Source organism: Gracilinanus agilis, chromosome 1, assembly GCF_016433145.1.
Source record: "Gracilinanus agilis isolate LMUSP501 chromosome 1, AgileGrace, whole genome shotgun sequence".
In the NCBI taxonomy this organism is placed as follows: domain Eukaryota; kingdom Metazoa; phylum Chordata; class Mammalia; order Didelphimorphia; family Didelphidae; genus Gracilinanus; species Gracilinanus agilis.
Genome location: NC_058130.1, coordinates 499,810,662 through 499,834,343, shown reverse-complemented (window position 1 = coordinate 499,834,343; position 23,682 = coordinate 499,810,662). Strand labels below are relative to the sequence as shown.

At 32.5% G+C, this 23,682-nt stretch overlaps 1 protein-coding gene across 1 annotated transcript in view; it reads left to right on the top strand.

Moving 5' to 3' along the window:
• Positions 1 to 23,682, top strand: part of PREX2 (phosphatidylinositol-3,4,5-trisphosphate dependent Rac exchange factor 2) — a 519,198-nt gene that overhangs the window by 212,877 nt on the left and 282,639 nt on the right. The window contains exons 18-21 of the mRNA XM_044682545.1: positions 8,387 to 8,535; positions 13,057 to 13,142; positions 16,777 to 16,913; positions 20,535 to 20,652. Coding sequence (XP_044538480.1) covers positions 8,387 to 8,535; positions 13,057 to 13,142; positions 16,777 to 16,913; positions 20,535 to 20,652 — 490 coding nt within the window. The remainder of the gene's footprint in view (positions 1 to 8,386; positions 8,536 to 13,056; positions 13,143 to 16,776; positions 16,914 to 20,534; positions 20,653 to 23,682) is intronic.

Below are 23,682 nucleotides of genomic sequence, written 5' to 3'. Positions count from 1 at the left end.
ACACACATACATACATATATCTTGCCATTTCATCCTATACAGTTTGTCCCTGTTTCTTCTAAGTATACTTCTTCTATCTACCCTGTTGATAATAACAATTTTTAAGAGTTACCAATATCTTCTTTTCTTATAGGGATATGTCAATTGAGCTTATCGGGTCCCTTAAAAAAGAGGTTTTTTTTGTTTTTTGTTTTTTCCCCACTCTCTTTTTTACCTTGTGGTGATCTCTTGAGTTCTGTGTTTGAGCAGCAAACTCTCCATTTAAGTACAGTTTTTTCTTTATGAATGCTTGTAAGTCTTCGATTTTGTTGAATGACCATACTTTCCCTTGCAAGAATATAGTCAGTTTTGCTGGATAGTTAATTCTTGGTTATAGACCTAGGTCTCTTGCTTTCTGGAATATTATATTCCATGCCTTCAGGTCCTTCAATGTAGATGCAGCCAAATCCTGTGTCATCCTGTGGTTCCATAGTATCTGAATGACTTCTTCTTAGCAGCTTGTAATATTTTTAACTTGGTATGGTAGTTTTTGAATTTGGCTATCATATTCCTGGAAGTTGTCAGTTGTAGATTAAATATAAGAAGTTATCTGTGGATTCTTTAAATTTCCACTTTTTCCCCCTTGTTTGAGAATGCCAGGACAGTTCTCTTGTATAATTTCCTGTAGGATACTGTCTAAACTTTTTCTTTTGTCATGATGTTCTGTCAGACCAATAATTCTTAATTTGTCTCTTCGAGATCTGTTGTCCAGATCTGTGGTTGTGTCTATGAGGTGTCTCATATTTTCCTCAAATTTTCATTTTTTAAATTTTGTTTTATATATTCTTTCTGCCTTGTGAAGTTGTTTGCTTCTAGTTGTTGAATTCTAATTTTTAAAGACTGAATTTCATCCCTGGCTTTTTGCTCAACCTTTTTCTTATGGTATGCTCTTCTTTGTACCTCATCTTTAACCTTCTTTGCTTCACTTTTCAACTGGTTGATTTGGGCTTTTAAGACATTATTTTCTTCTTTTAGATCATGTATTTCCTTTTCTCAATTGTCTTCAGCCTCTGTTGATTGTTTTTTGAGTTCTTGACTTATTTGAATTTTGTGTTCTTGAATTAATTGATTTTTGAGTTCTGGAGTTAATTGAATTTTGAGTTCTTGAGTTAATTGAATTTTAAGTTCTTCCAAAGCCAGTGTCCATTTCACTGAAGTTTCTATGTTTTTCTTGGTGTTCCTTTATCTTCTTTTGATTGATTTGCTCTTTGTTCAATTTCTGGATAGAAGCTGTCGATTGTGGTTTCTTTTTTCTTTTTCTGTCGTTTACTCATGTTTTTTCCTTCTTTCTCCCCTATAATCCAAATTTGGTTTTCTGTTCCCTCAAAGCCCTTTGTCCTTGATTCGTGGTGAAGAGCTTCACGGAGATCTGGAGCCTAGCTGCTTGTACTCCGCCATCTTCCAAGAATAAAGATACCTACATTTTTAAAGGTTGATGTTACCTCACTCATTGGAATATAAGCTTCTTGAGGGCAAATGCTATTTCATTTTTTCTTTGTTTAAGGTCAGCCTGGAACTAGACAGAATCATTTAGTAGGAAAAATATGTCATATAGGCTATGAGGCAGCAATAGTGTAGATAATTTTGCAGTAGAGACAGAATTCAGATCTTTCTTCAAACACTTCATATATTTCTGTAACCTGAAAAATCACTTTAACATCTTTCAGCTTCAGTTTCATTATTTGTGCATGGGGGATAGCAATAATATATAATTCAATAATATATAATTCACTCGGTTGTTATGATCAAGTGAGATAATATGGATTAAAGCCAGAGGTTTTCTTGTGAATAAACTCATCTCATCTGCCAAAAAATGAAAAAAAAACCCAAGGCACACTTTGAAGTTTAATATTGAGTAACATTTTAAAAAATATACCTAATTAGCTAAAAAAAATTTTTTAAAGCCCCAATTTTATCACCTATGTCTATTTCCGGGTCAATATGGAAAATTTAAAATTTAATCATTGTCCCTTGTGAGCTGGTTGAAGCTGACTCTTTTTTTTTTTTGCAAATTCTAAGCCATCAAATAAATGTTTGCTATTATTAGTATTTTAGAAAGTCCTGAGATAAATCTGAAGGAGAAATAGATGTTTGAATAGGAATTTGATTTAGCTGTTGTAGAGGAAGGATTTTTTTTTGGATTCCCATGCCTTCTATTATTTACTTCCAGAGTGTTTCTGACTTCCAAGTTAAATACATATTTCTCTGATTTTAATGGGAGGAATGTGAACAGAAAATAATCTGCTTTCTTTACAAAATAGCATTTTATCTGCTGAAGATAATGGTAATAGAGGTCACATAATAATTACCCACTTTAGGATAAGTATTCCTTCACCCTTTATTCCTCTCAATAAGCATGTATTCAATATGTAGCTTGTGGTATTTCTTTCCAGAAATATGGGTTCTTCTAAATGTTGTCATGTTACCTTATATATCTGTGTTTTCACTTTTCATTTTGATTACATTCTACTTGTGGTCATAGAATAGTTCTCTTTTCCTTGTAGATTCAATACATTTCAACTTCCTACTCTGATGATATGTAAGAAGGCCATAATATGTTTTCCTTCCTATATGAAGATAATGCTAGTGATCCACAATCAATAAGGCATTGCTTTGAGTTGAAATTTCCATTAGTGGTGATGGATTTTCACTGTACCATCCATGCTCTTCTATCAACCTTATGAGGAAAGTCAACCTAAACTTATACTATATGTTTTATATCCAGAAGTCTCTTGTGGAATTGCTTGCTTCATTTTCAACAGCAATTAAAATTTAAGGTGGAGGATTACCAAATAAATCTTTTCCAATTACACTTTCTATAGAGATAGAAGAATATTTGCAATAGCATTTGGTAGTGAATCTTATTCTATTTTAGACAGCATGTTACATGATAGAACTTCAGAGTTAAAAGAGTTTTCTGAGGCCATTTGGCCCAATCAATATGTGAACAAGAATTCAGCAAATAACACTGATGACAAAATGGTCATCCTGATTAAAAAAAATCTTTTAGTAAGAAGAAACCCATTATCTTGTGAGGTAACTCATTCTACTTTTGGATCACTCTCATTGATAGGAAATTGTACAATTTTTTCAAAATTCCAAAGTGTTATAATATCATATCTAAATATAATATAAATATCTAAAATAACATAAATATAATATCAAAATATAAATAATAATATGATAGATATAATATAGCTAAAATTCTAGCAATTGTAATAGCACAAAAATTTCATCTATTTACTAATAGAAGTGAGAGTTCTATTCTAGACTTCTCAGAATACTCACAGGATAATTGACTCCAATGAAGATAATATTATCAACTTTAATGAATCTTTTATTCAAGATTTTTCCTCATCACCTCCCTCACACTCAAATAAATGCAATCCAAAATTGTACATGCAGAGGTTTTTTTTAATCAAACTACATATCTTTTCATCAGTATCTTGGTAAGTGGTCCATTCTTGGAAAAAAACAAAACTATTTGCATTAGCTTCTTGCAGCCCTTTGGGGAAAACATTCTTTTCCAAAGGAAATCTTCCTAAAGGCAGTCCTTCTGGACCTATCTTTAATAAAATGTTCTCTAGAAGAACTTGTTCAATTAAGCAACCTCTTCTAGCTTTGCCCCTGGTGAATCAATTAGTATGAATGGGTTGATATTATATAAAACTCAGATGTCTTCAGTCTTATAATTTAGCTACTATTTCTGAAGCATACTTTTTCAGTTTATTCTTTTGTTTCACTTATTACTATATTCAATGTAAACTATTACAAATTGGTAGGTTTTTTAAAAAATTATATCTTTTAAGCAACAGTTTCTCAGTCAATCTACATATTCTAGGTAGCTTATATACTCGAATTTCTAGGTTGGGTTGTTGTTTACAGAAACTGGTTCATTATACTACTATAGTCTTCTGGTAGTCTGAAAGTATTTAGTAGTTAACACAACTTTCAGAACCCTTTAATTTGGGATCAAGATAGAGAACACAGATAGAGATAAATGTTGTTCAGGATTGTATGTGCTTTAGGACCGTAAAGGGGGTGGTAATATGTTAGGAGATATTTGAAGATTTCTTTCATGTCCTTTTCTTAGCTACAGTTCTTCTTAAGTTGATATCTTTGTCCTAGTCACAGGCCAAAAGAGAGAACTCAAATTATTTCTCTAATTGAGGGTAAAAAAGAAGCAATTATAAAATATTCTAATAAAGTATAATTTATCACTTATTATTCAGTGCCTAAAATAGAGCATTGCCTTTAGTCTCTGGGTATTCAAAAATATTAAATGTGGTTCCTGCCTTTCAAGAATTTACAGTCTTGGTAAAAAGATAAGATTGTACAAATGAAATAAATAGTGAATGGGTGAACTTTTAAAACTGAGTAAAGTGCCTCCGAAATCAATAAATTTAGTCATATTATTTCCTCTCCTCTCCACTTTTCCTCCCCCTCCAAAATAATTAAATTTGTCATCATCATTATTAGGGTTAAGTGCAAAAAGAATTCAAAGAAAAGAGAGAGAATTTCATGCTGAGATATTCAGGGAAAGTTACATGAAAAGGGTGCTTCTTAAATTGTTTTTTTTTAAAAGGTTTATTGATGAGTTATTTATTTTTACATTACATATTTTATAGATTACTCATTTCCTGAGAGGTTTCTTAGAATAATTTAAAAGTTAAATAAAACTATCTTATGATTTTATCTGAAAGTACATGGAATATTTCTTATCTATAGTAGCCTTTTGTTATTGTTCATTCATTTCAATTGTGTCTGATTCCTTGTGATCCCATTTGAGGTTTTCATTGGAAAGATAGTGGAGTGGTTTGGCATTTCTTTCTCCAACTCATTTGAAACTGAGGCAAACTGGGTTAAGTGACTTGCCTAGGGTCACAAGCTAGTAAATATCTGAAGTCAGTTTTGAACTCTGGAATATGAGTTTTCCTGACTGAAGGCCTGGGACTATTCAGTGTGCCATCTAGCTCCCCATAATACCCCCACCTCTCTTTAAAAAATAACAGAAATATTAAACTGCTTTTAGAGAAGAGATTTAGATCTATGTAGAGGAGACAGACTGTTATGATCAAGAGTGAAGAAACAAAAGGATGACAAGTGTAAGAACTTGTTAATACTAATTGGATTCTTTTAACTCTAGCTGCAAAATAACAGTCCCTCTGGGCATGAGGTTCATTCTTCTTCAGCTTTATGGACTATATTTTAGATGAAAAAGTTATGAATTTAATCACTTTTTTTGAGTTCTTAAGTTAGGAAAATTCCTGTCACTTCAACAGAAGTTGGGATATTTGCCTTGTTTTGTTTTTATACTCTATCTCTAGTTGATTTCAAGTTTCTTTGATGTTGAGGTAAATTTCAGTATACTGGAAATGTTTGATTAACTAATCAGTAAATTTCATTAAAGTTTCTTTGTTTAGATAAAACCAAGAAGAGAAGTTAAAGAAAAAAAAACAATAATTTCTAGGGACTTTTCTGAACCTGTGTATTCTGTTCTAAGTTTCCTATAGATGATTCTTCTTAGTATCCCTCTTCTTTGCTATAGTTTAATACTACCATTGTTTCTCTGGAGTGTGCTAGAACGACAAATTTACTCCAATTCTTGACTTCAATACCCTGTGGGTTTCTATATGGTTCTAAGGTAGATCTTTCCTTTTACATAAATTTTTAGACTAAGTAATATTCTCATTTGTTGACTTTGATTACTGCAAAGAGATATCCAGGTCATCTTCAGTTGGACACAGACCAAATTGATTTGCTCAATGTTCTAAACTAACAAGGTTAATTAATTTTAAGTGAGTGGAATAGTCAACGTAGCCCTATCCTTACACAGGAAACCTCCAGATCCATATGGAGTCAGTGGGAGTTGCTGATAAGAAGCAGAAGTTTATGTATGTCCATTTTGACTAATGAAGATGCTATAAATTTATTTTCTATGTGGTATATGTAATTTTTTTCTTCCCACTTTATGTTTTTCATATGCCACCTGGTTGGGAAGAGTGAATGACAGTCCTGTCAACCTTTTATATAAATTTCTTATATGATGGTGACTACTTTTCTCACACAATGATTTTGATGATTGCAAGTTGATGTACAGGCCCTGTTCACATGGAATTCTAAACTGATTGGCTCAATAAATTGGAATTAATTTGTAGTCCCGCTTATAATACAAAAGACTAGAGCTAGTAGTTTTGATGGACTCTCATCAGTTGGAACTGATTTGTCAGCAGCATTTTCTGGATCTAATGCCAACTTGATAAAGACTATAAATTTGAATAATGGTCCCAGAAAAGTTACTTTGCTTAACAGAGCAGGGACCTAGTTGGCAGGGAGGATAGAGTACTGGGCTTGAGATTCTAGAAGGCTCCAGTTCAAATCTTGCTTCTGACATTTAACCTATCACAGCATTAGTTCTTTAGTTGGCAAAATGGACACGTGGGGCAGCTGGGTGGCTCAGTGGATCGAGAGCCAGGTCTGGAGATGGTACATCCTGGGTTCAAAACTGACCTCAGACACTTCCTAGCTGTGTGACTAGCCTCATTGCTTTTCTGCCTTAGAACCAATAATTCATTTCAATTCTAGGACAGAACTTGAAGATTATTAAAAAATAGGGATAATAATAGTACCTGTTTCATGGGATTCTTGTGAGGATCAGAGGTAACATATATAAATCACTTTGTGAACCTTAAAGTGCTACATAAATAACTTACTAGTTCTGTATAACATTTTAAGGTTTCCAAAGTGACTTACAAATGTCTCATTTTATCCTCATTAGAGCCCAAACAATATTAGAAGATGATGATGGTAGATGTCTGTATATGTCAAATTATTCATTCATTTAAACACCATAGTTTAGTGATTGAAGAGGTTATAGGATCGTAGTTCTAGAACTTTAAAAGATGTCAGATGCTGTCCAGTCCCACTCCATCAATTTGAAGCAAATCATTCCCAAAAAATTAAGAAACACACTCTGTCAGGGGCACTATTTGATTGTAGACACTCTGACTCTTGAGCCAGTGCTTTTCTCAATGACTTTAGACATCCACCCCCACCCCTTATTTTGCAGATGATGACTTAGATGAGCTAGAATTCAAACCCATTTCCTCCAACTTGAGAATAAGTGCTCGTCCATCTTATCACCTTGTTGCTCATTGGGGAAATGTTTCTGTTCTGTTTTGTTTTTCATCCTTGAGACTTTGTTTAAGCATCTTTAGCTCAATCAATTAATTGGCAAGTGTTAATTAGGGACCTACTATGTGCCAAGGATTGTGATAAATCATAGAAAGGCCAACAATAATCCCTGCTTTGTAGTAGCTCATAGTTATATACAAGGTATATTTGGTTGTCCCAAGCTTTGGTGATGAGAAAATTAGATGAGTGCAGAAGTGAGGAAGGAGCACATTCCAGGAATGCTAATATAAAAACTTAAAAATAAAGGAAATAGAGTGGAGGCTACAGTGACCAATTCTCAATGAATCACAAAGTACCTAAAAGAAACTCTACCCTACTCAAATGGACACTATTGTCTAGCATTTAAAGCCTCTATCAATGTTCATTAAATCCTAAAATGGATTGTTGTTGTTCAGTCATGTCCAACTCTGTGTTACCCCATTTGGAAGTTTCTTGGCAAAGATACTAAAATGGTTTTCCATTTCCTTTTCCAACTAATTTTATAGATGAGGAAACCAAGGTGAATAATGCTAAGTGACTACCCCAGGGTCATACAAGTAGTAAATGTCTCAGGTCAGATTTGAATTCAGGAAGATGAGCCTGACTTGAGACCCATGCTCTATCCACTGCCCCACCTAACTACCCCTAGACACTGACTATGACATTAATAGAAATGGCAGTGTATAAATACACCCCTTCCTTTACCATCTGTGTGACCTTTAGCAAATCCTTTCACTGTCCTGGGTCTTGGGATGGGTTTCTTTATCTGCACAATGAGAAGGTCTGTCCTCTGGAGTTCCTCCCAAAAATACCTCCATGATATGATCTGTGATTTGGCCAAGAATGTAAGCTCCTTGAGGTCATGGGCTATTTTGTTTTTATATTTATATTCTCCATCCCTAGAAAAGTGATATATATAGTTAATATTTTAATACTTTAAAAAATCAAACAAATAATCACACAGCTAAAAATGTCAGGGCTGTGATTCAAACTCAGTTTTTCTGTATCTTATTTCAGTATTTTTTTCTACTTGTTCATATTCTTTCTCTCTTTCTCTCTCTCTCAAAATGTTTGTGGTGTTGTATTTCAATTTTCATATTTAATGTGTTTTAGTAAACAAAAATAAATTCATTATTTTAAGCATAATTCGATTTTTTTCCTATTTCTCCCTTAGATGGCTGGAATGGAAGTTGGAAAGAAGATTTTTGCCATTAATGGTGACCTAGTTTTTATGAGACCTTTCAATGAAGTGGATTGCTTCTTGAAATCATGCTTAAACAGCAAAAAGCCTCTCCGAGTTCTTGTGAGCACAAAACCAAGGGAGTAAGTTGTTCTACTTTCTATTTTAAAAAATGGATAAGAGATGAGTGAAATAGCAAAGGACATACAAGGTAATACAGTTCCTACTTCCTGAAACTAAGTACCTTTTTGCTTGGATTAAAATAACTACTCAACAGAATCCTTCATCTTATTTAATGTATTATTATTATTTTTTTAAATCTGTACCTCCTGCCTTAATATCAGTACTAAGACTGAAGAGTAGCAAGTTCTAGGCATTTGAGGTTAAGTGACTTGCCCAGGCTCATATAGCTAGGAATCATTTGAGACCAGATTTGAATCAAACTCCTCCTGATTCCAGGCTTGGCTCTATTCACTATGCTACCAGCTAATCCAACAGAAGAAATAAGAGGAGAAGTGATATTACTTATCATGATAAAATATTTTGCATTTAAGCAAGTTTATTGATATAGTTAATTGTGAATATCTGAAAGTTTCAAGTTTCTTTTATAGTAACAGGATGATTATGAAGAACATTTTAGGAGCTAAAACTTTACTAAATTTCTGGTTTAAAATTCTTCCCTCTAGTGAAAATATGTACCTTCATTATCTCTTCCTTATAATAACTCATACAATTCTTTATAGCTATTGTCTCATTTGTGTCACACAGTACCTCTGAGATAGGTCTTGGTTTTCAGGATAAGGATAATCCCTAAACCATGGATTTCTCTAGTATAGAGAACTTTGTGGTAAGCAACTCTATCTACAAATATAGGTCAACTGCTTCTCTATAATTTCTGGACTTTGAGAGATACCAAGAGCTATGAGAAATTAAATGACTAGGATTTAACCCAGGATTTAAAACTAGGTTTTTCTGGTCAGTTTTCTAATTAATATGTTTTTGGCTTTTCATATTTTTTATTTATTTAAATGTTATGGGTGATGTATCATAACCTGGTCAACTAGTAGGTAATTTTGTGAAAACTTTTTAATTTATTCCTCTGCTTATTTATCCCTCTTATCGCACTTGCCATTTTTAATTATAGAGGTGTTTTTGTTGTTGTTGTTATTCCATTGTATCTTTCTTGGTAGACTATGAACTTTGAGGATAGAAATTCACTTTTATTTATCCCCACCTCAAACTTTCTCATTAATCTCTGGTAAGAACTCAGTAAAATGTTTTTGATGACTAGATTAATACATAATTACAATAATCTGCTGGAATAGCAAACACAGAAATTAATAACAAGCAGATATACCTTAGAAAAAATCAATGTAGCCACTAATTTAAAAACTATTTTGCCTTTGAAATATCTGCCAATACCTACAGATTTTTCCAGTTTTCTTCAAGAGTAGAAAATGAACAAGATGTAAACCCCTCTCTAAAATTTGTTATTATTTTGAGAAATAGCATGGTATAGAAAAGATAGGGTTGACATCAGTCAGGTTGTTCTGGGTTCAAATTCCTCCTCTGACTGGTAATGATAGTGTGCCGTGGGCAAATTACTTAACCTTGTCCTATTTTACAGATCTCTAAGAGTATAAATTGCAGAGCAGGTCTTCATTTTCATTGGTGGAAGGAGTTCTGGAAGAAAAATAATAAATAAAACACATTATTCTGTTTTGGTATAATGAATGACATAAGTTTTGCAACTTTTCCTTTGATACTAGATTTCAGGTGTCGACTTTCTCTGTTGTTAATTTGCCATTCCTTTTAGTTTATTCCTTCTAAAATGATCAAGGTTGTCACAAATTTTGCATTAACTAAGAGTAGAATTAGAATAAAAACCTAAACACTTTATACACAAAGTAAAGTGATAGATTTAATTTAGGGGTCCTTTCTGTCAATTATTTTGAATGTTAAGAAATCTTTTTTCCTAATATCAGGTTCAATGCTTTGTTGCAAGGATTCTCTCATTCCCAAATTGCTTTCTGAAGCAATGGGTAAACTTAAAAGATCTGAAAGAATGAACTTATTTTATTTAGTGCCTTACTTAACTTACTTAATAACTTAATTTTAGAGGATAAATATGTTGTTAAATCAGTGAGGAAAAAGAAATCAACTTTAAATATTTTTCCATTCTTGTTCTTATTTCCTAACTATAACTTGTTTTTTTGGATCACAAAGAACATTTTTATAGGATGTGCTTCCTCTTGACCCTGAAATTCTCCCTTGTCCCATGTATGAAAATTCTTAGTTATGCCTCTCCTGATCAGTCTCAGTCACCCTTCCTTTCCTGAACTCTGCCCACTTAATGTTTTGAGAATTTTGTGGGACATAGGGGAAAGGATTTTGAAAATAAGAGAGAAGGAAAATGCCACCTTAGCTCCTTCCTTCTAACATTTAAAATTTATATATTAGCATTAGCATTTACATATAACACTTACTATGTGTGGAGGGACTGTGCTAAGCAATTTATAATTATCATCTCGTTTTACACATGAGGAAAAGCTCATTCTTTTTATTTTTTAAATTATTGTAATTCATAACCCTTGCTTTCATATACCTTACGATTTTTGCTTTGGCTCCCCACTTTTGTTTTTCCACTTCCCTGATGTATTTATCTTGATTTATTTTTTCTACTGTTGAACTCTTTTCATTAAAAAATGTAGTATTGAATGTCATTATGCTTCTTTGAAAAATTTAACTATATTTATTTACCCTTGATAACATATTAAAGAACCTTTAGAAGATTTCCAGTTTATTTTTATCAATGTGTTTTCTCAATAGGTAATCCCACAAATATATTAGTCTCGGCAGAAAATACTATCTTCTAACTCATACAGTAAATTAATTTCTCCTTTCCCCCACAGTATAGTGTTTCAGGTAGGAAAATATGTTCAGCTAGGAAAATAGGTAGTCATCCTAAAAAAAATAAGAGTCTATATTCCTTTTCCCAGAATACATTTGTGTTTTCATAGGCTATACTAAGGAGAGTAGAATGACCTGAATAGAGCTCAGAATGGGATCCACATTCCATCAAAATATTAAAGTTACAAACAGACTATATCTCAAAAAGGCCCCAGAGGCCACTTTTGCTATCTGAGAATACAAGACCACAAATAGTTCAACAAAGCCCTAAAGCTCTAAATTATTTCAAGAAAAGGAAGAAAACACCATTAAAAGGAGAATGTACTTCTTCTGTCTATACTTCTTCATAATTACTCTTAACAGACATTTGTTCTCTTTTCCTTCTTACAGCTAATTTTCTTTCATTCTGAATTGTATCATTGATAGGCACTGGCAAAATAATGAAACAGGCTGGAGTCTGGTGCTATTCAATGAAAGCAAACTCAGCCCTGAATACCAAATGGTATTTGAGAAAACAGATTTTTCTGGTGTCAGTCCTTTTAGTGTGAAAATAATTTAGATTTGTGGAAATTATTTTGCAATAACACCATCAAGGATAGTTTGTTGCAGCAGAAGGATCTGTGACTACATTTAGAGGTCCTGGGTTAAAATCCTATTTCTGCCACTTAAAATCCATAATTTTAGATAGGTCACTTTACTTCTTAGTGGCTTATTCTCCTCCTCTGTGACACGGAGGAGTCAGACTGGAAATCCCCTAACGTCTCTTTCATTTCTAGATCTATGATCTTAATGTCCTTCAAATATATTATTTCCATTCTGTTAGTGCACTTGTATAACTTATATATCAGAAAAATATTTTTGCTTTTTCCTCTAGAGCTTAACCTAGTTAATGATCCACATTGAAATATTCAATATGATGAACTGGCCAAACAAATAGCTTTGAGGGATAATTGTGGTGCTGGTATCTCATAGTACTTTTTTGTAATTAACTGCTCATGCTACTTTCCTTCTGATTCTACTCAGTGTGTCTTTGAAGTATTACTGAAATTTGTTTTCATGATCTTAAATCCCATATAATTTTATCATTTTCATCTCTTTCCCATCTGGAAACCACTTTAAAAAATCACCAACATGAGGATTTATCTACTCATTTATTAAATACATTTATTATGTTTTATATATTGAGTTATTACACAAAATTCAGTCATTCAATCATCAATGTATCTGTTTTTATTTTTCCTCTTTTCAATTTTATATTTAGTTTATATTTCTTGGAATTTTAAATAGTCTGATTAATCTCACTTTACTGTGAGATATGACATTTATTTTCAGTGCACCTACTTCTTCCTGATGTTTTTTCTCCTATTTATTGTAAGTTTTGTGGTTTTCTTTCATTATTTTCTGATCTTTTCTTTCTGACGTTTGTGAAGCTTCTTTTAGTCTATTTCTTGCCTGACTTCTTTCTATAATACTAAAAAGCTAATTACAAGAACAAAACTGACAAAATATTATAATATTTATTTTATACATTACTTTAAATAGCCATTTTAGATCCAGTTCTTTCCTATTATTACTGTATACATATTCTATTTTTCTTGTAATTAAAGTAGAATCACCTCACTTAATATTTTATATTAATTTTGTTATAAAAATTCATAACAGATTAAGCATACACATAGCATAGTAAATATAACAGTATTTTAAAGACATATAAGGACCTTTGTTATTATATTTTGGGTTTTGATTGATATTAGGACAGTGAAAATTCCAGATTCAGCAGATGGCCTTGGATTCCAGATTCGCGGATTTGGTCCTTCTGTGGTACATGCTGTTGGAAGAGGTATGAAATTCAATCTAAGCGTCAACTTTTTTATGATTTCATATATTTTTCTTCAAATTTCTATGTGGGTTATATTAATAATGAAGTTAGCATTTTGAACATGCACATATTTTACTTTTTTAAGCCAAAAAAATTTTTAAATGGCATTTTTTTGGTTTCCATTTCACTTTAAAAAAAAAACAAACGAACTTTGTTTTTGTTTCAATTGGGCAGCCAACAACATTTATTAGATCTTACTATGAGCCAGGCACTCTGATAAAGGGTGGATATGCAACTAGTAGCATGAAAAAATAAAATCCCTATCTTCAAAGAGCTTATATTGTATTAGAGAAAGATAGTATGTAAAAAAAGTTAAAAAAATAAATGAGATAAAAGAAGAAGATTCATGGCCTGGGAACATGGTAGAAAAGTCTTTTAGAAATGAGTCAGATGTTCATCCCAGAGAAGGGTGAAGACATCTTTGGACTGAGCCCTCTTCCTTCAATTGGATGACTTAGGAAGGTCTTTAGAGTGGAAGGTATTTTCATTATGAGGAGTAGGCCTGGAATGGAGTGACTATCCACATTGAAGATGTTTATTTATCATTGCTACAAAGCTCCTAATAGAAATAGTTTCACAAATATCTCAATGTATTTTCTAATTTAGCCAAAGGACAGTTTTCATTGTTTTTTGTCATTGTATTTTTAAGATATTTATTTTTGTCAGTTATAAATTATTTTTTCAATCATATTCCTACCGAAGTGATTTTCTAAGATCAAAATTATCAACAATGTTTAAAGTGATTAATAATACAGAAAATAACTGGACCCTTGCTAGGACAGCGAAGAAAAATGTAAATTGCATAATAAAAAACATTAATTTCCACTGTAAATGTTTTGTTCAGGCTATAACTACTTTAAGGAGATAATACAAATTAGATATTGAATCCATGCTAGTATAATGAAAAGAAGTAAGAAAATAGTTGCCAAATATAGCAAATTATTTGATATATTTTATGAGATAATTTTATAATTAAAAATTATAGCTATCTATGCCAGAACACGTCTCCACACTTACTAAGAAATTTGATCCTTAATATAATCAGTATGAAAAAGCAACATTTCCATCATTTTGTCTTGAGCATTAAAACTACATATTCAAGAATAGATCCTAACTGATGCAAAAATTTGATGTAATGACTTTCAAACCATTTATGTCTTATCAGATACTAAATTCAATTCTATGAAAATTGTATAAAAGATTATTAAAATATGTTTTTCCTAAATTTGTGGACATATGAATTGATAGATGATTAAAAACCTTTCTTGATACACTAGTTTTGTGGTACTTCAAACATGTGCCTTATTTTTCATTTTCCTAAGGTAAAGATATATCTCCTCTTTTCTGGCCATAGAGAATCATTGGAAAAATCATGGATATTCTTTTTTCTGGCTGTTTTACTATCACTAAAGAAAGGCTTTCAGCCAGAACAATAGATAAAGTACAATGCAGAACAAAATCTACTTGATTTTCTCTTATAGGGATTTTAGACTGAAACATAGCAAAATAAATGTATTTTTAGAACGAAAACTGAATAAAATAAGTTTGTGGTTACCTTTTATTTTTTCTTTAAAAAAACTCATATTTATATTGTAAAAATATGAAAAAAGCAAAATTTTATATGCTTGATGGTTAGCTAAAAACTCTTAACATCATTATTGGTTCTAAGTAGGCCATCAGTCAATATATATTTATTAAGGGCTAACCATGTCCCTGGCACTGTGCTAAGTATTGAGGATATTAAAAGAGGCTAAAGCCAAGCTTGCCTCTCAATCTAAGAACAAAATATACTTTGCTAGTATACTTGTTATAGTTAAACTTGCTATCAATCATCATATGTCCTTAGTGAAATAAGTGAATACACTATGTCATATACAAGTGAGGGAGAACGTGCAATTTGACAGAACTATCTTGGTTTTAGTGAGATGGACAGATTTTCCCACAAGATATCTGCTATCTTTGGCTGTCTACAGAACAACAGATGCATGTTTTGGCTCAGAGTAGATTACTGCACTGGAGTGATGGTAGTATCTTCATGTGGGAACCAGTTTCACCTTTTTTTTCTAATGTCTTCATTTGTAACATTTGCTACTTTTAAACTGAAGTAAGTTTTCCCTTACCTAAACCTTCTTTGACTATCAGTTAACTTCCAGTCAATTTATCAACAACTTAGGTTTCCTTATCTTTATTACTATTTCTGTAAGAAAATAAAGAGCCTGGAGATTAAAAAAAATAAACCAAGTCCAAATAAAATAATCATGTTTTGTAATGCTAGCCTTTTAAGAACAACTTTTGAAATCAGAACAAAAAAAATAAATAAATAAGTTGCTTGATAGGCATATAAGGAGACACCTAGAAGAAAAGCCAGATCATAACTTAGTAGCTTTTCTGAATGTCTTTTTGATGGTAATTTAATATTAATAAGAAAATGCTTTTGTGGCATGCAGGAAAAATTCTTAGTTGTCAATCAGTCAATATGCATTTAAATTCCTATTAGGGGTTTGTGTCTATGCTAACTGAAAATACAAACAAGGCAAAAGACAGCCTTGTCCTCAAGGGATTCACAGTCTGATGGAGAAAATAACAAGTAAACAAATATGGACAACCTTTATACAGAATAAATAAGGAATAATTAACAGAGGGAAGGCATTAAAGTTAAAGGGGATTGGGAAAAAAAGGCTTTCCATAGAAGGTAAGATTTTAGTTGGGACTTGAAGGATGACAAAGGAGAAAAGAGGAGGCATAATATTCTGGGTATGGGGAATAGCCAGAGAAAATTCCCAGAGGAATCTTTTTTGTAAAACAGTAAAGAACCATTTTTAGGTATAAGAATATGAAAAAAGTGACAGGACTAGTTTATGAAGGACTTTGAATGATGAAGAGAGGATTTATATTTGATGTTAAAGGTGGATAAATATCATTAATCAGAATAGAGTTATATCTAAAGTATTGGAAGGGATCATTGTGGTCACATAGTTTCACTCCATCAATGATTCATGAATCTCTCTACAGAATCCTCATCAAATGACAGTACTACCTGCTTTTGAACATTTCTGATAATTTGGCACTCATTGTCTAATGAGAAAGACCCCTTTATATTTTAGACAAACCTAAGAATTATAAATTCTTACTTGTCTCCCTTATTTCAAACTAAAACCCACTTCCTTTCCCCTTATACCACATTGCTCTATTTTTTACTTCATAATTACCACACAGAATAGATATAATCATTATTATACATGTTAACATTTCATATATTCATATATTTTTACAATTTATTTTTTCTAAGCAAAACTTCTCTTTTGATTGCCTAAGGTAGGCAAAAAAACCCTTCAGTATGGTTTTGCTTCAGTATTAAGTTATTGGCAATTAAATATCACAAATGAATAATATTATAAATCCTGTGGTATTGACAAGATGATACATCTTAGACTTTCTGACATGGTGATAACATTGTTAGGAAATTAGATTGCAATATTTTCCCAAATTAACTTCCAGTGAGGAACTAAAAGTATTTTCTTTAATCACAACAAAAATGACAAGTTAAAAAAATATGTTTAAGTTAAATTTTGGCATTTTCTCCATTTTTTAAAAGGGACTGTGGCTGCAGCTGCTGGTCTTCACCCTGGACAGTGCATAATCAAAGTAAATGGAATTAATGTCAGCAAGGAGACACATGCCAGTGTAATTGCCCATGTCACGGCTTGTAGGAAATATAGGCGACCTATGAAGGTAACTGTCCCTTCTGTTGAAAAGCTATTTGTCAGTTTATTGTTGCTGAATAGAAATCCATGCCTAGCCTGGAGTACGAAGAGCACAATAATTAGATAACAGCAAGATGATGTTAATTTCCTGTTTTAAAGTCAAGTTTTAATTCAGCATTTCAAGTTTCATATTGACAATGCATAAAGATGGCCTTATTCATGTGTGACTGGCTATTGTTATTTATATCACAAAAATGTGAGTTTAAAGCATTCTTTTGTTATAGAATAGAACTATTGCATATTTAGAGGGTGCTTTAAGAGAAATTCCCATTTTAATGTCAGAGTTAATTCATCATTCTAGAATTCAGAGGGTTTGGTATTTTTGCTGACCCTGTAGTGCTTTAGAAAATTATATTGAGTTATGTATGTGTGGGAGTTTATAGAATGTCTTTCTGCAATTGAAGGATGCTTGTACTTCTAAGCTATAACATTGTCCTAGAAGAAACTCAGTGATTAATGCATTGTAGTTTCTTGGTCCTTAGTTAAATATTTATGAGATTAAAAATGTTAAGATAATATGTTTTACCTTTTATTTGAAATGTAAAACTTGTTATATTTAGTATGAGACTAGTTTGCATGGAAGGACAGCTACGTGACACAGTGGATAGAGCACCCACCTGGAGTGAGAAGATCTGATTTCCAATATGGATTCAGATATTAGCTGTGTGACCCTAGGCAAGTCACTTAACTCTGTTTGCCTTAGTTTCCTAATCTGTCTAATGAGCTGGAGAAGGGAGTTGCAAACCACTCTTGCATCTTTTGTTTTAATGAACTTCTTGAAATTCACTTTCCCGAAATTTATGGTGGTCATTAAACTGTTCTTGGTCCCTTCTTTTTTTTTATCATGTCCTAAAATAAGATAATTACTTCTTTTAAAAAATGTTTATTCAATTATCAAGTATTCATTTTCCCCCTCTCAGTTCCAACCACCCAACGAAAGGAAAGGAAGAATAAATGAAGGGAGGAAAGAAGGACAGAATCTTTCTATCATATAAGCATAGTCAAGCAAAAAAATTGGCAGAATGGCTTTGCTCCTTAATGTTTCCATCATTTTGACCTAGGTAATTAGTTACTCCTTACTAGTCTGTATCAAAATATGAATGCTAAGTATTCTCATTGTTCTCTTCACATTTTGAATAATTAAGAGCTCTTCATTTTTAAAAATAATTTTTAAGATGTGATTTCTTCATTCTCATAAAAGTCATCCAATCCTAGTTGACATGTACGATTTAAATCAATATCAATAACTCCAAATATTAATTTTTAAAGCTTATTAATAATCACTTAAAGTAGAAAGAATAACAAGGAAATAGAAGTATAGAAACCTAACTACCAACAAAAATAAGACCATATTTTTTACAATTTTTTCTCCTGCCTGGCTCAAAGCCAGCTTCTGCAACATCTATAAGAGAAAAAACAGAGAGAGAGAGAGAGAGAGAGAGAGAGAGAGAGAGAGAGAGAGAGAGAGAGAGAGAGAGAAAGAGAGAGAGACAGGTGGGATAAACCAGAACTATATCCTATGTATGCATGCACACAATGTTTGCATTAGCATGAGGATGAAAATGGAATTCTGAGTAAGAGAGTCCTGGGGAGCAAAATTCTATCCACACAGACATTTTGATATATAATGTGATTTTTGTAATCAGACTTGCTTTCCCATCCTAGTTGTGCTATATACTACTTATGTAGTCTTGAACAAATTATACAGCATTTCTGAGCCTAATTTTTTATCACCTTTAAAATAGGAACAGTAATATATAGATTAACTAAATGGTTGGGAAAAAAACATGTTGTATACCTTAAAGTACTATATAAAGAAATGTTATTTGTTGCTATTATCCTGTTGATATTATTGTTGCTGTTTAGTCATATCTGACTTTTCATGACCCTATTTTGAATTTTCTCGACAGAGATCCTAGAGTGATTTGCCATTTCCTTCTCTAGCTCATTTTACAGATGAGGGACTGGGATTAAGTAACTTGCCCAGTATCACATGGCTAGGAAGTACCTGAGGCTGGATTCAAATTGAAGAAGATGAGATTTCCTGACTCCCAGCCCAGCACTCTTTCTACTATACCACACAGCTGTCACATGTTATTCTTTTCCTCTTCAATATTTTCATATCAGATGATATTTGTCCTGGTTCTACTGAAATGAAGAACAGTGTGAACCTAGGTCCAAACTGTAGGGGCAGACCCAGATGGAAGGGGGCTTCCAGAAAAATTCATGCATACTTATACATATGTAATATTTTATACAATGTTACATACAATAAAAATCTCAATGTAATTCGTATTACAAATATATTCATAAAAATTGGGTATTAGATACAAGTTTGTCTATACAAACAGTTATTCTTGCTGCTGAATTTTGCTGAAATTAATTTTGCTGTAAATAAAAATTTAGTTGTTAAAATTAATTTTAAAAAATGTTATTTTCAATTATATAGTATTTTCCTTCACTAGATCTTTTCTTGGTTTAGAAAATTTCACAAGTAGCAATATCTATTTAAGTTTTACTCCTTTATACTTCTCCAGCTTACATCAAAAGAATTATTGATCAGTGAAATGACCAAAAGACAGGGAGCCAGGAGTAAAAGAATTATATTGAGGTTTTTATTATATATAACATTGTATAAGATAATTAATAAACTTTATAATCAGTCGGCAATTAATCAAGGGTTAATCAGATATTTTAGTGATTTAAAGGAACCTAAAATTTATGGTGCTCAAAGAATAAATAGTTCAGATTAACATTAGAAAACATTTCACTAATATCATTTAATAGTTTTATCACAATTAATATCTGGAAAATGAATTCAAATTTTAAGATGATACAATATCTGACATTTCCTTGGCAATAATTTTACCCTTTTGATTTCTCCAGAATTGCTGCTTTTATTACTATTTTTTAGGAAGGAATTGGATTACAAGGCAATTATCCAGTGGTAGCTAAAATAATGGTTGATTCTAAAAAGCTAACTATGTTGAAATACGTGGTAGTAGGAGCTGGGTTAAATGACTCATATCATTATATAACATGCTATCATCAGTGGACTCTCAATATCACTTATGTTAGGTTTTAAAACTTTATGATAAATATATTATTCCAAAAATTGTAGTTGAACAATTTCAATGTATAATTTTTAAGAAAAAATATTCCATTTAACATGTTTCCAATATCTATTTTATTTCACTACTTTTTGGTATAAATAATGCTCATTTACCTTTTCCACATTTTCATTATTTTAAAACAAACTATAAGAAAAAATAAGCTGGGCTAAGAATTTTTGAACCATATACTTTTTTTTTAAACCCTTACCTTCCATATTAAAATGAATACTGTGTATTGGTTTCAAAGAAGAAGAGTAGTAAGAGCTAGGCAATGAGGGTTAAGTGACTTCATCAAGGTCACACAACTAGGAAGTAACTGAGGCTAGATTTGGACTTAGGACCTCAAACCATATACTTTTTAAAACATGAAGGAGATTTCGTTTTCTATTGTGTGGTTTTGTTCTACATGCATACATAATTTTAAGAAAAAATGCAATAAGAAAGAATTTATACTCTGGAATTCTTTTCCCTTTTAGCAAGATTCTATACAGTGGGTCTATAACAGTATTGAGAGTGCTCAAGAGGATCTTCAGAAAACAAACTCCAAACCTTCAGGGGATGATGGAGGGGATGCTTTTGATTGCAAAGTAGAAGGTATGACATTTCCACTCAACACATTCTTTTTTAGTTTGTTTTTATCTCACCAATAGAGATCTTTAACAAAAATTCTTCAATGAGAACACCTTATTCATTGCTGTTATTGTTCAGTTGTGTCAGATTCTTCAAGGCCCCATTTGTTTCTTGTTTGTTTGTTTGTTTTTTGGCAAAGCCACTGGAGTGGTTTGTCATTTTCTTCTCCAATTCATTTTATAGATGCAGAAACTGAGGCAAACAGGGTTAAGTAACCTGCCCAGAGTTGCACAGTTTTTGCATTTGTATTTGAGGCCAGATTTGAATACAGGATGATGAGTCTTTTCTGACTTCAGGCCTGGCACTCTGTCTTCTGTACCACTTATTTGCCCTACTGATCACCAAAGGAAACCAGAAAATCTCTTCCTTGTTTTAGAAATTTGTGGCTCATTACTTGTATCTGGTAAAAAGAGATTACATCCCACTTAGGTCACTCTGAAATACCAAGCAGCTCTTCTGAGATCAAGACATTTTCTTAGAATAGCACTATGAATAGCACATGTATATTTTGCTAGTTTAGGTAATGTAAGTACTAATTATCCTGTGGAAAAAACCTATGTTTGTAAGGTTTGTTACAGTTATGAAACCTTTCATATATGCCTACTCATTTGAGCTTCACAAAATCTCTCTGAAATAAACATAATTATCTTCATTTTTTGGCAAGGAAACTAAGGTTTAGACAGATATGTTCTGAGATCTCATTTATATCTGTCTACCAGACATATTTATGTGGTTGTTCCATTAGAACATCAGACTCAACAAGTATTGGTTGTATTTTCTACCATGTACTCATGGGATTGCCAATCAAGAATTAAAAGGGGCTTTAGAGGATATCTAATCCAACTCCCTTCCTTTACAGATGAGGAAATTGAAGCCCAAAGAATTTCAATCACTTGCCCACCCAGGTGGCCAGTGAAGGGTGAGGAATCTAACAAGATTCTCCCAGTGTAAATCCATCACACTGTTCCTCCTCCTGATGTTTCTAATTCTGTCTCCATTCATCTTGTCTTCAATGTTCAAAGTTTTGGTTTTACTGAATCTTCCATCTCTATTACTTTATATATGCAGTCCAGTTCCAACTCCTATTGCCTTTATTTGAAAGATGGGAATGAATAAGTATTTATTAAAAATTTATTATATGCAAAGTAGGGACAACCAGGTGGCACAGTGGATAGAGTGACTGCACAGTCTGCTGTCAGGAAGACTCATCTTCATGAGTTTAAATTTAGCCTTAGATACTTACTAGCTATATGATCCTGGGCAAATAACTTAACCCTGTGTACCTCAGTTTCCTCATTTGTAAAATAATCTGGAAAAGGCAATAGCAAATCACTTTACCATCTTTTCCAAGAAAACCTCAAATGTGGGTCAAGAAAGTTGGACATGCCATAAAAAATATGCTCTGATCTATGTTAAGCACTATAGATTTAAATAGAAATTCAAGACAATTTCCATCCTCAAGAAACTCACATTTTAATCGAGGTGACAGTACACATATAAGAGCTTTAAACTACAAATCATATGTAAATTTCCTGTGGTCCTTAGGATGAAATGACAAAGCACAGGTAATGCATTTACTTTAATATTGTTTCCATGAGGAAAACATATTTGTTTCTGATGTTGAGCCATTTGACAATGCCAAGGACCCCATGAGAATGTAGAGACGAGGCATTATTTCATTCCTTATATTTAGCTTCATATAGCCTACTATATAGCCTAGTACTTAGTGCGAATTTAATAATACATATAAATTTATTTTCATATTTTCCCTTATGATTCACTACTTTATTAATAACTATTTGAAGTTTCAACTTGAACATAGCTGTAAATGCCAGCTGAAAATTCATGTGTGGCATTAGCAGAAATTGAATTAAGTCTAGAAGAAGAATTCTTTGTTTTGGGAAAAGCTTCGCATAAAGAATGATGTCCTGATAGAAACCTTTTGCATAGAAAAAATGCAATTAATGCAGTCAATCAACAAGCATTTATTAAGTTTCTATTATGTGTCAGAGGTGAATATGGGGTATTAAGGGAGCACTAGTGCCTCTAGTTGTGAGGGATTGCTGAGACCTCTTCAGCACCAGTTAGGCAGTTTGGCTAAACCAGGTGGAGGGCCTCATATAGGCCTCAAACCTGTTGATAAATTGGGGGTGGGGGGTGCTGCCACCCCAGGCATGTAAATAATTCTCATGGTGGAATGAGTGGATGAGAACAATTTGTTACAATGGTCGTGAAATGGTCTGAAGTATGTGCTGTGGAATGCCTACAACCTGATTAGTTATCAAAGATGTCAGGGTTATCTACTGCATCTCAAGACATCACCAGTCCTCTTGATTTTTGTCTTGTCGCCAAATTGGATTCTGGAAGAGAGATGAGTCTAATGACTTTGTACAACTCACCCTCACTTAAATCCAATTCATGCACAAATCAAGACATTACTACATGGCGTCATTGGTTCTCTTTGAGTTTGAAGGACAAACAACTATGTACCAGAAACTGTGCCAAGCACTGGGAAAACAAAGAAAAAAACGAAGTGTTTATGAGTTCCTTTTGGTCTTTAAACACTGTGGGTGAATGATTTCCTGATAACTTTGTGAAAACCATTTCATAGGGTCTATATGTACAATGCTTCATGCTAGGCTCTAGGAATATAAAGATGAAAATAAACTCCCTTCCTCTAAGTGAGCATAGTTGTATTGGAAATAGTCACAGATTTAGATTTCATAAGGTGTAGCTATCCTCCCACTCCCCATAAAAAATCAGCTAAGGAAAGAGAGACCCTGAGAGAATACCTAACTTCCCAAGGCCACATAGGTAGTAAGTGGCAAAGTTAGGATTTAAACTCAAGACCTCTTGATTAAAAATCCAGCATTCTTTTCCATTTACACTATTGATTTCCTTTTCTCTATTTTCTTGCCTTTCATATTCATTTGCCACACATCTACCAGGTTGATATTCATAAAGCAAAAATAGTTATGACCATGTCATTTCTTT